This window comes from Bactrocera neohumeralis, chromosome 5, assembly GCF_024586455.1.
Source record: "Bactrocera neohumeralis isolate Rockhampton chromosome 5, APGP_CSIRO_Bneo_wtdbg2-racon-allhic-juicebox.fasta_v2, whole genome shotgun sequence".
NCBI classification, from domain to species: Eukaryota; Metazoa; Arthropoda; class Insecta; order Diptera; family Tephritidae; genus Bactrocera; species Bactrocera neohumeralis.
In genome coordinates, this window is record NC_065922.1 from 26450220 (window position 1) to 26465688 (window position 15469).

Sequence of the window (15469 nt, forward strand, 5' to 3'; positions counted from 1 at the left end):
GTCTTGTCCGATCTGAACAGTATCGTCAGAAATATGTATGTATATCGTTTAGATATCTCGTCACATAAAAAAGTTTTCTATACAAAAATTTTATTCTGATGAGTTTGTATGGAGGCTATATGCTATAGTGGTCCGATCTGAATAATAACATCGGAGATTCCAGCACTGCCTTGAGTAATAATATGTATCAAAATGCATGAAGATATCTCGTTAAATAAAAAGTTGTCCATACAAAGACAACTTTCTAAGCATTGTTGTCCTACAATCATTCTTATGCTTTCAATTGTTGCGAATAACTCGGTCAGCGTTTTAAATTTTTCTTAAACCAAAACGAAGTGAAAGAAAAAATTCAACACTCACCCACAGATTTGATCGCCTTCTTTAACAGTAAATCCGATTGACTCTTGTCGAGTGTATCGATTTCACGACACGATCTATACAAGCTGGATATCATTGACTCCACTGTATATGATGCGCCAGACGATGGCAACATTGATATGAAACGGTTGAGCTCATTCAGCTCTTGAAGGCGACATAGAAGAGAAAGCAAATATAGTAGAAAACAATATAATTTAAATAGCGCATGACTTACCTTCATACTCATTGTAGGTCTTGTAATTCCATTCACCACGCTTTATGACATAGTAATCATTTTCCGCATATTCACGCTCAAAATTGCCACACGCCCATTCGTAGGTGTCGTGACAGGGATTTTTGGATATATTGGCCCACAGCAACAGCTGTTGGCTGGTCTGTACACATTCCTTCTCCAGACACAATTCGGCACGGAAGTAAAATGGCACATCCGGCCAGAAGGCAATCAACATGACGATTATGACTAAGAGTAAGGCACAAAAGCAAACGGTCGTTATGTAAAGTATGCGACGTTTGCGCGACAGCTGCATTAGAGCGTCCACTGAAAGGCGACCTGGAAGTAGGAAGGCTTTAGCGTGCACCATCAAAGCAATGCGCGTGAATATGAAATGAGAGATGAAAATGAAAAATTAATTATTTAAAGGTGTGCATGACAAGAATGTGATAAATATGAATTTAATAAAAAATTTAAAAAATATTTAAGTAAGCACTCACCACGAAAACCATTGGCAGGTGCGTTATCAGCATCGGTGGTGAGCCCATCCGTTTTGCTGTTGCCATTGCCGCCAATGTTATCATCTATCTGCGATTCAACATCCTTCCCCGTACGATTACTGGGTTCAATGTGCAATTTCTGTTGGTTGGTGGTTAAGGGCGCTGTTTCACTGCCTTCGATTTGTTGCTTTTGGAGATCATCGTTTTTTAGGCTGCGATCGTCAACCTCATCGATAGCGCATATGCTGGGCTTATATTTTCCCTGATTAAGAGACATTTTGATTGGCAAGTATTTTCGGCAGTTCTTGGATGTTTAAGTAGTTGTAAAATGCCACTAAATCTCTGGCATTCTGAATGATCGCATGTAATGTGCTTCGAAATATCTGTAACAGAGAATGAAACAACCAAGCATTAGTTATCGTAATTGAATACATTTAAGTAGCTGAGATTTTGTGGTTTTGGGTTTTGGCTTATGTGAGGAAACATTAGATTTGTTGGCGCAAAAAATTTTCTTACTTCATATGGCTATTTGGTTAAGCGTTAAATTCTGATATCAACACAAGATCAAATGTTCATTGTGTTTAAAGTTCTTGAAAAGACATTATGACCTACAAGAGTTTGAATCTGAATTTTACAACACCGGCTACGCTGGCTAGGTCATGTTGTCCGAATGGACGAAAACACTCCAGCTCTGATTCGACGCAGTACCCGCCGGGAGAAGAAGTAGAGGAAGCCCTCCGTTGGAAGGACCAGGTGGAGAAGGACCTGGCTTCGCTTGGAATATCCAATTGGCGCCACGTAGCGAAAAGAAGAAACGACTGGCGCGCTATTGTTAACTCGGCTATAATCGCGTAAGCGGTGTCGACGCCAATAAAGAAGAAGAAGAAGGATACCATCTAAGGTTATTTCTGCAAACGGGATGGACATCAAAGGCTGAACGATATAGAATCTCCAAATTCTCAAAAGATTGCTATTAAGAGTTCGTTAAACTTTTATAATTTATTTTATCCATTTTTCCCAATACCACATACTATTAACATGCCACATAACAAAAAAACAGACATATAGAGTAACGTCAGCCAGATGTTCGAAAATCCAGATATTAGTTGTATAGGGCTAGGTGAAGTTTTCGATCAAATTTATCTACTTTTGGCATAAAGGTACACAGTTATGAGTAAAAAACACTCTCTCATTTCAGTGGAATTTCTCACATATTGATTATCCCTGATTTTCAGTTATACATATACATATGTATCTCATACATTGAACGATATTTTTGATCAAAAGTCAACTATTAATACTGGGGTCCAAATATTCGGTACCTAGGAGGTTGCATTTGGAAAACTTTTGGTCATAAGATGGCATACACTAAAGGCATTATACGTGCAAAGTTTTATCCCGTTATACTAGTTACTTCTTGATTTGTGTACTGAAAAGTTAAAGAATTAGGTGGAATTTTAAATTGTACTATATGGGAAGTAGGCGTGATTACTGTAAGATTTCATCCAATTTCACACTGTGACATAGGAATATGAGAAGAATGCCGCGCACCAAATTTTGTCGAGATTTGTCGTCTCGGGTCCCGAGATATGGGATTTCACCAAATAGTGGGCGGTGGCAGTTTTCACACCGATTCCCATAAACCCTTTTCATGCTATCTTGGAGGTAAAATTTGATGTCTCTGGCGTATTTAGTTAGTGATTTATTGCGCTTTTAGTAGTTTTTAACAGTACCGTCATATGCGGAGTGAGCGGGGTTATCCTTCGATTTCATCCATTTTCATACTGTCGGGAAGAATCCTTATAATATTTGAGCTGGCTGAATTTGTAGCTTTAGTGGTTTAGGTGATATGTATGTTAAACTTATTAGAGGGCGGGGCCATGCCCACTTTTTCAATTTTTTTTTTTTCTCACAGATTCTCCTTGCTATTGCGATTCAGTTTGATATCTTAATTTATTGCTGAGTTATGGCACTTTATAGGTTTTCGGTTCAGTTGTGGGGGTGGCAGTGGTCCGATTACACCCATCTATGAACTCGAAATTTTTTTTGTATTAAGAAACCCTCATAACAATTTCATCAAAATATCTCAAGCTAGCACAGACGGACGGACGGACAGACAGACAGTCACCAGTATTTCAACTTTTCTCGTCATCCTGATCATTTATATATACATACTTATACCGCTTAGTTTTAGGTGATACATACAACTGTTAGGTGAACAAAACTATAATACTCTGTAGCAACTGGTCGCAAGAGTACAAAAATATTCACAAAATTTTTTGGGACGAACAACAAATACGGTTGATCAAGGACAGCTAAGGCCCTAAAGATTTCGTCGGATTATATTGAGTATATCCTTTCTGAATATTATTTGGATTAGTAATATATCTTTAAACAGTGGAGGAGTGCGCGAGTTCACAATCGACTAAAACGAATTGATGATTCTGTTTGAAGTTTTAAAACAAAATAATCGCGAGAGTCCGAGTCGACAATGGATGAAAAAAACTCATCATAATGAACTTGAGGCAATGGAGCGAATCCCAAGGGAGAAAATATACAGCAGACTGCTGAAAAAGGTATGACGTCCATATTTGGTGTGCATGGAATCACAAACCTCAGGACGAGATCGCTGGAAATATAACCTCTTTAAATAAAATCGTACTATAGTTTAAAAATGGTATCAAAGAGTTGGAATATCGATAAAATCTTAGATAAAACGTTATACCTCAGATACAATTCAGACGCAAACGTTCCAAAGTGGGAGCTGTCAAAAGGTGGAACCAGGAGAAGATAGATGTCGTTTGCTCCTCTACTATAAATTTTCTCAAGCTCTGATTTTACTATTTTTTGCAGTTATAACAAATATACTTACGAGTGTACATATATGTTGTCATATCTGCTATGTCTACCACTAAAATTTAGACAAGTGGCGTCAATGACATTTATGACACAAAATATACAATCGAACATCGGCAATAAAATACCAGCCTAAAAAATATACATATATTTTTGCAAATGTGTACCACCACGCAACTAATTAACATTTATTTGTCTTTTTTTTTACTCTCTGCACCCCTTAAGGGTGCAATCTTTCAAAGCGAACAGAATAACACACACCGAGCAATTAAAACTCCATTAAATCTCGCCGATCCACATGGGCGGATGATCAAGCAGTGAATAATTTGTCTTTTTCTATTAAAGACGCATCAATGCGCTTGGGGCAAGTGTCAACGTCACTTTTTTAGGCGTATAACTTTTAGTTTTGTGTAAATATTTGTGTTCATGCTTCAAGCTTTGTAGTGACCTTGACATAGAGTGTTAATTATAGGCGGGGGAATTGGAGGCCGAACAAAATATACACTAATAATTCCTACGAGAAAATATATTGAATTTTAATAGCCAAATTGTATGATTTCCAGCAATTTCCATTATTTAATCGATATTTTCGACAACTGGTCTTCCAGAGAGTGGTACAACTTTGACATTAAAACTACCGAAACGAAATCGACGAAACCCAAATAATGCATGATTGACTGTTACAGTATCAGGACCATAAACACTATTCACAATCTTTCGGAGTCACTCAAGCAACCAACACTCAAAAGCAAGGAGTCATATGAATGAATACTAGAGACGTTGTCTGGAATGCTGCTTGAAGCTACGGAAAGAAATCGGTTTGGTATCAGATTATTCCTGGTGATGAAAAATGGATCCATTAATACAACCCTAAACGCAAAAATAATTTGTGGAACCTGGCCACCCAGCGAAATCAACGGCAAAGCCGAATATCCGTGAATCTAAAGCAATGCTCTGTATTTGATGGGATCACAAGGGCGTTTAGTATTATGAGCTTCTAAAACCGAGTGAAATTTTTAATGGGGATCGCTGCCGGCAGCAACTCATCAAATTGAAGTGAGCGCTTGCCAAAATAGGTGCAGAATACGCGACTAGACAAGATGCAATAATTTTCCATTATGAGAACGCAGTGGCGTAGCTACAACTTCGGTCGCCCGGGGCCAAGGATGTTTTGCCGCCCCCCTTTATCTACCTACCTACAATTGTCATGAGGTGGTTCGGACAAAAGTGAATTTTTACAAAATATCTTCGATATTAAGTATATAAAATTTAGGAACTAGAAGCCACGCACAATCAGAAGTTCCAAAATTCTCACATTACGGGTTTTGAGGAAATTGATAGTATATTTACAAGACATCTTATTAAAAGCCATAGAAAAAACCCATTTTCGCCCTATATCTTGTACATTTTTGACACAATTTGCAGGAAGTTTTGCCCGAATTGGAGTTTTTAAAGACAATTTTTGAAAATTTGGAGAAATAAAAGTATTTGTTACATTCAAAGCATAGGTTAACTGTGAGAGTGACACGTCGCTAGATAAAGCTAGAAAAGTGCATCTTTAAGTTCTATTACTATTTTTAAGAAAGATATAAGCCAAAAGATATAAGACAAATTCAAAGACTGAAGAGTATTCGAGTAAAAATTAATATTTTTCATTGTTATTCAGATTATTACATTGTGAGTGTACAACTCTTTATCTTTTATAATAAATTTTGTAAACAAATTTGTTGAAGTATTTTTCTGAATATTAAAAAACAGCGAAGATCGTTTTGCCGCCCCCAAGACGTTACGCCCGTTTAGTCAAACGTCTCGAAAATTCGACTAAGAATACCTTATCTCCGACTTTTGAGAATATCTTACACTGTTGCAACAAAAATAATACCAGGCCCTCAAAAAGAGAGTACTACTTATGTACACAGATATAAATATTCACCAGTTAATTAAAATATCTCAATGTCGCTTTCCATAGGTCACTAGGCTAATTTACAATCAGACGAATTAAGAAACTGTCCAGATGGCAAATGTGTGTAAAGCAAGCACACAAACAACATATGTACATACAAAAATTATAATAATCGAAAATAAATGCAGCTTGCTCTCGATGCATTCTTTCATTTCGGTACACAAATTCACAAGCTGATAAATATTTACTAAAACATATGAAAGTGTAATGGAAGCAACAGAAATGCACTCAAATTCTTATATGGGGGTGGGTGAATTAAATATGAGACCACATACTCAAATATATTCAGTATATTGAATTAAAAAGTCAAAAGCTTTTCTCATTTGAAGTTTGAAGATTTCAAAAATGGAAGCATCTATGTTCTTAGAGATATTCTTAGAAAACATGCCAGCTTTTGTAATAATTCGATTCGATACAAAACGAGGTCCCTGACAAGGCGACCTCTATCGTGCGACTTCTTCAATCTACTGCTGGAGAGAATAATTCGAAAGGCAGAGCTGAATCGAGAAGGCACAATCTTTTATAAAAGTGTACTGCTGCTGGCGTACGTCTGCTTTCTCCAGACTGGATAAGGAAGCAAAGCAAATGGGTCTAGTAGTAAACGAGGACAAGACGAAATATCACCTGTCATCAAACAAACAGTCGTCGCACTCGCGACTAGGCTCTTACGTCACTGTTGACAGTCATAACTTCGAAGTCGTAGATAATTTCGTCTTGGAACCAGCATTAACAGCAACAACAATGTCAGCCTCGAAATCCAACGTAGAATAACTTTTACCAATTGGCAATTGAAAACTAAAGTCCTCTCTCGAATAACAAAAACCAAATTCTATAAGTCACTCATTATTCCCGTCCCGCTATATGGTGCAGAGGCATGGACGTAAGGTTACGAGTTTTCGAAAGAAAGATTTAAGGTCCTTTGCGCATTGGCAATAGCGAATACCGCAGTCGATGGAACGATGAGCTGTACGAATTATACGACGACATTGACATAATTCAGCGAAAGGAAGGACAGTGGTAACGCGGGCTAGGTCATATCGTCCGAATAGATGAAAATACTCCATCCTCTTAAAGTATTCGACGCAGTACCCGCCGGGAGAAGCAGAGCAGAGGAAGAGGAACACCTCCACTCCGTTGCAAAGACCAGTTGGAGAAGGACCTGGCTACACTTGAAATCTGCAATTGGCACCAAACAGCGAAAAGGAAGAACGAATGGCGCGCTGTAGTAAACTCGGCTCTAACCGCATAAGCGGTGTCTACGCCAATAAAACTCGCGAGTGCAATCAGATATCACAGCTTGTTTTAAGAACTCAACAAACAGCCCTCGCAAGAAGTGATACTTTCTTTACAGGTAAAAAAAACAGCCATTTCTGGTATTAAAAACAGTCAGAAGGAAGAAATTTGCATGATATGAATAATTCCATGAAAATATTCCAAAATTGAACGTATATATTTATATACACGAGTAGTAGAGGTTCAACTTTATGCAAATCGTTCGCATTTTTCGTGTGCAATCTGTTTCTTTCATCTGTATCTGCAGCTCATCACATTGTTTGAGATTCTTTTGTAACAAAAAGACAATCATCAATTGAGAGCAATTGGTGGTAATTTATGTTTTGTGTTCCGCAGCGACAATGAGTAACGAGACTAGGTATTTTTCGAGGAACTTTATGCTTATTATAGGTACAAATAGAGGGTGTCGGATTAAGAAGTAACAATAATTGATAGCTGTTTGTTTGAATAGGTTATGAAGTAAGTGGTAGACCAACACAGGAAGTAGAGGCCATATTGGTCCCATGTCCTAAATTTTGAGAACTATCCCGTCGAAAATCCCTTTTTCGCATATATTTTTTCGAGGTTTTACTTGATTTTCTACACGGCTTTGAGCAATTCATTTAATTTTTCTAAGTTGTTTGACATTTTTTAATTGAGATTTTATTTCAAACCCAAAGGTACCCGAGGAAAAGCAAACATGTTTCAAGTATCTTGATTTTTGGGATAAAATAGATATAGAATAGAAGAAACCAAGACTATTCAAACTTGATTTTAAATTATGTATACACGTATACATATTTATGTAATATTTATGTTATGTTGTACATTATATTAAAAGCGTTCCCTTTTATACCTATTTTATTATACTGGTCTATTTAATTTATACCAGTTCTATATTCGATTCTAACCTCAAAACTTGGCGAATCAAGCACCGCTTAGGTACTATGTACTACAATATTGAATTCCTACTGGCATGTATATCTCAGACACAAACAATTTGCATTACGCGCGAGTTCATCGCTTAAATGGTTGTCCGCTTGTATATTTCGTAATTTACATCATAATTGCAACGCAAGCACAGATGGAGTGCGATCAAAATTCAGACAAAGGTATACAAACAAGGCAAAAACAAACATACAAACATACATGCATACATAGTATAAATAATAAGTTTCTAGTGTCCGATTTTTCGATTAAAATCGAAAGCGAAGCTCACTTCGAACAACTTTCATATGAATGCCGAGACTCGGAAGTAGATCGGTTCCCTTTGATAAATGTGTAGATAAATTTCGGAGATGATATTGTTCCTAAAGAAACTGATCCGCACTTTACTTACTACACTATTAGATCAGAAAAAAATCTTTAGTAGTACTGCTATATAAGTACACATGGACTTTCTAACGGGAATTTTCAATAGGGATCCGATATTTTGTTTTCTTAAAAAAAAGCTTTTGTATTCTTATTGAAAAACCCGTTATTGAACGAATCCAAGGAAGGCATTTCATCCAATTTGTTAATGGAAAATTTATTTGCGAAACTAAACCTCGGTTTATTCATAATATCATTAACTTTGCGGAGATTCATTTTCGTCCGGTGTTAGAAATTTCGAATCCCTTCGATTTGATACCGATCTTTCAAACTGTTATTTGTGATCATAAATAAAATTGATCATTGTTTGAATTTACGAGCTAATTGAAGCCCCACCGTAGGAATTCGGATTTAAAACGATCTTCCTTCGGCACTTCTCGTTTAAAAAAATGGTAAATCTTAGCAGTATATTCAATTAGGTAGAGGATCTGACTTCCATCTGTTCAAATTTTACTTAATTTTACTTTTTATGTGCATTTGAAGTTTGATCTCAATATGTCAATTAGTATCTACTTCGGAGCTATTTACGAAAACTTTGATATATCGCGTATCGGCCAGAAGAGTCTTGGGAAGCAGGATAGCAGTGGAAAGTGTTGCCAAAAGCGAGTAACTTTACTTATACTGGGTGCCAGTCACGAAAGCATTGATGGCAATGAAATAGTGGACAAGATTGCCAAGAATGGTGTGCGGCTAATACCCGAAAACGTGATCTACATTGGAAAACCCATGATTTGTCTATACGACGATCTGAATAGAAGCATGGTAAAGAAAATCAAAACCCGATGAAACGAGCTATCTTGGTGCAAAACTGCAAGACTGTAGGAACATGGTCGGAATACTATCTGGTCACTGTCTGTTGAATGGGACTGACAGATCGAGAAGACTGCAGGAAATATCTGGAGCAAGGCACCAGGGAAACAACACTTGTACCACATTGGCAATACTACGCTGAAAGCATCTGGGGTTCTCACTGGAAGAGGTATCGATAGTGAGGCCACATAGTCTGTTGAAAGGATGACTACTCCTCATGGACCTAGTAACTGAACTCAATCTGGTATCGCAAAGGACCAAAACTAGCCCATGAGTGGCTCATTGGCCTACCAGACTAACCTAACCTTTCCTATATCATGAAAAAATCATTAAACAACAAGTTTGCTTGAAATTTTGTGTTTCTATTGGAATCGCGGCTACGGAATTGTTATCAATGTCGCAAAAGTGTTTTGGGGAGTATCTTTTATCATCAACGCAAGGCTTTCAGTGAAGGTCGCGAAAAAATCGAAAAAGTTTAAGCAACAGTTTTATAAATTTGTCGTGTTGATATAAGAGATAACAGAGGACCTCAACAGCGAATTAATTCTAAAATTGTACCAAAATATCTGAATCTTTTATAAAAACGACGTAGAGTAGAGATCGCAAAGAGATGCTTGTCAACGTATCACTGTTGCTGACGAGACGTTGGTTTAGGAATATGACGTCGAAATTGCACAACAATCTAGCGAATACCGCGCCAAAAATTACTCGATGGCGAAAAAATCAAAATTCTATGAAGATACTGTAGGCCATCTCAGCCGCATTTACAAGAAGTGAATAAATATTTTCAGTCCGGGTCAAATTTGATCAGATGTTATATGGTACAAGGTTTATTATTCAGAGTTTAATAAAACTCAACAAATTTCCCCTTTAAGGACCGTTTTCTTAATGTCTCCTCAGCAGTCATCTGTGAGTTAAGTCCTGATTAACTTAACCATGGCTCCTTCTTTCGGTAAAGAACATCTACGATGATCAGCAACCAAATTATTATATTTATATATGTACCTGCAGTCTTATAAAAGAAAACATATAGTTACTTTACCGAATATTCGGGAAACGAAGTATTCGTAATACGTAATATTCGCTCGTACACAATGCAATCGTATGCCGTTTACCTACACACTCGAAGTTCATAGAGCCCGTAAGTTAAGTAAATATGAGTATATCCGAAATGTAAACAGAAGAGTAGCCCGGCCAATTCATTGACTTTGCATGTTATTCTAGCTTAATCGGCATACAATTGCATATGCTCGTGCTATGAATAACCAATTAAATGATGTGCAAACATAAGGCAAATGAGGACAACAACAAAAAGGGCGGACAAAAAATATGTGTGTAAAATGATCACAAATCATAAATCATCATTATGACTGTAAAAGTGTTACAAATGTTCATAATTTATGATTATAACAAATATTTTTATGAACTGTTTTTATATGAAAATAATTGGCAAACGTTTCAAGTGCACATACTCTAATCTTTATTGCCGATTCTCTGTCTACTATTCATCCAACTATTTTCAGTTTCGTCTTGTTGTCATTTTGCATTGTCATATCAAAGCAACTGTCAGCTCTGCTGGTAAATTTCCATAGTTAAACCACCAAGTGCTCGTCAAATAAAGTATTCCGAAATAGTTATATACTACTTTGATATTCTAGTTATCACTCAATTGTTTCATCACACTTTCATTACAATAAATAAGCAACTAACTTTTGATTTGCGAACTCGTTACTGAAGCTCGCGCTCCGTCTTTCGGACGGTGCAAACGAGCGGTATGCCGAATGACTTGCTTCACATAGTTAACAGTAAGTACAACGAGTTGATAAGATAAGTTGCTTAAGGCCAAAAAAAGCAAAATATTCTCGTAAGATTCTGCTATCTCGACTCGAAAAGCCAGATACCAAAGTGGCGCAAGACCATTGACTCAATAAATGGCATAACTAGCATAACAAACGATTGGCTAAAGCATAGTAACTTAAATATACTGCATTGCGTGTTTTATTTTTATACCCCGAACAGGGTATATTAAGTTTGTGACGAAGTTTGTAACACCCAGAAGGAATCGTCGGAGACCCTATAAAGTATATATACGAGTATAAATGATCAGTATGTCGAGCTGAGTCGATTTAGCCATGTCCGTCTGTCTGTATATATACGAAATAGTCCCTCAGTTTTTAAGATATCGTTTTGAAATTTTGCAAACATCATTTTCTCTTCAAGAAGCTGCTCATTTGTCGAAACTGCTGATATCGGACCACTAAAACACTGCCATACAAACTGAACGATCGGAATCAAATGCTTGCATGGGAAACTTCTTCATTTGACGACATATCTTCACGAAATTTGGCATGGATTACTGCTTAAGTTAACAATATAATCTCCGAAAAAATTGTTCAGATCGGATTACTATAGTATATAGCTTCCATACAAACTGAACATATAGTTACTAACAGAAATGCACCTGTGAAGGGTATTTAGCTTCGGTGCAACCAAAGTTAACGTTTTTTCTTGTTTTTCCAAATATCACATTACAAACGTTTAGTCATTCAAATGAACGTTCAACTTACTTCAGCACCTTGAAAATAATACACAAGCGGGTACATATTATCATGGTGGCGATGAATTTTAAGCTTCTTATCGCTTAGACGACCTAAAATTAGCAGATTACCACACATTGCAAACTAGCTACCAAATTAAGAAGCCAAGACCACAGATATAATAAATGGTGAAGTTTGTATAACATTAAGGCAACCCGGTTGGTGTAGCCAGCAGAAGCTTCTTTGACGGACAATTGTTTGTTTACTGGCCGTTTTTGTGGATATTACTTCATGTCGCGATATCATATAGCCAAATGACGAAGATCCCTAATGACGGAGGCGAGAAGATATGTATACATGAACGTTCCTACATTAGAGATCCATGAGAAATAAGTATAGTGGGGAGCTCTAGAAATTACCACACTTGCACTGTAAGTCGAACTCATTTACAGTGCGTTCAGGGTTGGTCAATGAGTGCCTAACCTCGCTATCAATAGCATCGAGTTTGATAAGACTGGTATGGGTGCCAAGCTACCACGGAATCGCAAGAAATTGTAAAGCTGATGAGCTAGCAGGAAAGGCACCCTAGCACCGTTATCGGTAGAATGGGAGTTCTACTACTAGATAGCGCTGGACCATCATCGGTACAATCGCTGTCGCAAAAGTCTTAAAGTTAGCTTCTCCCTTGTTGTGGGACTTTTAACAGACCATTGCTCTATTGGCGTCCATGCTGTAAGGTTGGGAATCTTACCAGACGCCACATACTGCAGAAGCTGTATGGAAAAACATGAGGTGGAAACAACTCAACACTTCCTTCTTGACTGTCCCGCATTTGGGAGGTCAAGACTTAAACACTTGTGAGCGCATACCTTCAGGCATCCCACCGAATGGAATGGAAATTAAACGCCTGTGCAAATTTGTATTGACTACTAAGCGTTTTGCTAATTTATCGAACACAGGAGTTCTTTTTTTCTATGACTTCACAAAGGACTACATATAGCAGTTCACGTGCGATCTCATCTTACCTAACCAATCTAACCTAGTTCACCAAGATTAAGCAATTAAGCACTTGGCAAAGCCGAGAACACAGCAACTCGCAACAAGAGATAGTTATATCTAAAATACAACAAAAATGTTAGTGAAGACAGGGACTATTCAAAAATTAACTAAAAATCAGACTCAAAAGTTGACCTTTAGCTCTACATCATCCTGTCAGAATGTTGCCAAATAAGTACAAAATCGGGTAAAACTAACTTATACAGGTAATATGTATCGTGCTAGGAATGTAAGATCACCTTTTAATTGTACCTTTCCAAATCAAAAGGCATATTAAGAGAATTAAGGCAGTATACCAGGCTGGCTAAAGAGTTTGTATCGTCTGCATAAGAATACGCCACTAAAACTAAATCCATGATACTAAAAATTGTCTTGATGAATTTTAACCGAACTGTGGATCAGAACAAACAAGTATTTGTAAGCAGTTCTTCAAATAACATAGTACCAACGCTGGAGACGTCCGAATTGCATGAATCCGAATATCAAATTCTTGGATCTCAAGAGAGTGTCCGATATAAAAAAAATTCAGCAACAATGAATCACGAAAGCAAAAGAAAATAGTGAAGCAAAAGAATATTATGAAATAAAACAAAAAGTACAAGACCTACGCTTGGACTCGCTTCAGACAATGTCTCGGAAAATTTCTTTAAAACGATATTCAGACCGTTTGGTAAGAGACGGTAGATTTTGTACAATAATGAATATCAGTCTGGTGCAATTTAAGACCATTGATCATTCATATCTTAGTGCTCATAAATTGAATTAAGCTGAGCTCACTGTCAAAAGCATATGAAATGGAAATTGAAAACTTCGGCTATGTATGCATATACCAAGCAATATTTCTTCATTCATCTCTTACTACAATACATAAAAAACGCACTTGCACTCGTAGTTCGCTAACAAGGTGAACGTCACTGACTTATGAGCAAATTGTCAGCACTATAGTTATAACAACATAATTGACGGCTTCAAACTGATTCCATGTCTGTGTATGTGTGTTTTCATTGAAATTGTCGGTCATTAGCAATTGTTTTTATTTTCAAACACACTTTGTTCTACAAATGTATTTTCAATACACGCTTCTAATAGGTTGTCGTAGTGCAATCTCATCAGTGATAAGAGAAAATGAATTGTCAGCGATCGGTTTGAAAAATGTGTCTCTCTCAATATGATAAAAGTTAATTTGACGTTTGGCAAATAGTTAGCGACATCAATTTTTTATTGTCTATACAAGTGTATGGCTATGTATGTATATACCGAGCAATAAGGTTATACGATCGACAAGTACTCGAGAATAATAGAATTGCTAGAAAATCAAAAATAAATATATTTTAAATATGTGATAACAAATGTACGTACATATGTACATACATATATATAAACTATTTACAACAGTATGAAAGCAATATCTCTTTATAGCATACTACTATGAGCAAAAAATAGTAAGACTTTGTTCATAATTTTAAAATTCTTAATTTATTCTTCAAATCTATGTCGTCCCCGTCATAGTAATCTCTCTTTGTCCCAATACACTTTTGCCAACGTTTTTTTCAATCCTTGAAACAGTTGTAAAAGCCAATTTCCGAAATACCTTTTATTGCGAGTAGCGATTCACGTTTAATGCCTTCAACTGACTCAAAACGGTTTTCCTGGAACGGTCGTTTAAGTTTTCTGAATAGGTGGAAGTCACACGGAGCTAAATCAGGCGAATTTTGCGTAAAATTGCGCATAACACTGAAATAATATTTCTTGTCGACAGTTCAGCCGGTCGAAAGGAATTCGGAGTGATCGATAATTTAATGGGGAATGTTTATTATTATTCGAAAGAACATTTTTTGGGGATATTTTTTGAATATGGACCGACGATTCCAAAGCTGAAAAAGTTGTTTTTTTCCGAATGAAAAGCTCTTGAATCTCTACATGTTGCTCTTCATCCCAAAAACGGCAATTTTGTTTGTTTACATACCCATTGAGACAAAAGTGAGCCTCTTCGCTGAACAAAATTTGGCTCGAAAACGTCGGATCTCCTTGGAACTTTTCAAGAGCCCATAGAGCGAAGTGATATCGCTTGGAAGGTCGAACGGCTTCAGTTCTTACAAAAGCTGCATTTTCTACACTTTCAATTTAAGATCTCGACGTAAAATGTTCCAAGTCAGTCCGAGTTGCTGCGAACGATGCCGAATCCACTCTACACTGTCTTCGTGTACACTCTAACGATTAGTAAACGTTGTTCGGAAGTAAGTAAGTAAGTGATGAAGTGTTTCACTGATACTTCCGATATTCCAACGATGCCAGTAAGATCTCTGACAGTTAATTTTCGATTCTCAAGCAACAATTCCTTTATTTTATTGACGTGTTAATAATCATTTCATGTTGATGGCCATCCTCGACGTTTTCGAGCGAAATTTAAATTAAAAAGTCTCACTATTTTTTGCTCACTGTACAGATTCCTCTCATAAATGGGTAATTATAGCAAATTAAGTGAGCCGTCCCATTAGAAGCCTGATATGGACCG

At 36.9% G+C, this 15469-nt stretch overlaps 1 protein-coding gene across 2 annotated transcripts in view; it reads right to left on the reverse strand.

The window, feature by feature from the left end:
- The window catches only part of LOC126760004 (protein gone early), an 84634-nt gene that overhangs the window by 62909 nt on the left and 6256 nt on the right, over positions 1-15469 (reverse strand). Inside the window, exons 2-4 of one of the 2 annotated variants that reach the window (XM_050475319.1) lie at positions 1090-1472; positions 593-928; positions 361-522 (exon numbers count right to left, since the gene is read on the reverse strand). In XM_050475319.1, the coding sequence (XP_050331276.1) occupies positions 361-522; positions 593-928; positions 1090-1366 (775 nt within the window). In that variant the 5' untranslated portion in view covers positions 1367-1472. Of the gene's footprint in view, positions 1-360; positions 523-592; positions 944-1089; positions 1473-15469 lie in introns of both variants that reach the window. The other variant, XM_050475318.1, reaches the window with a different exon arrangement.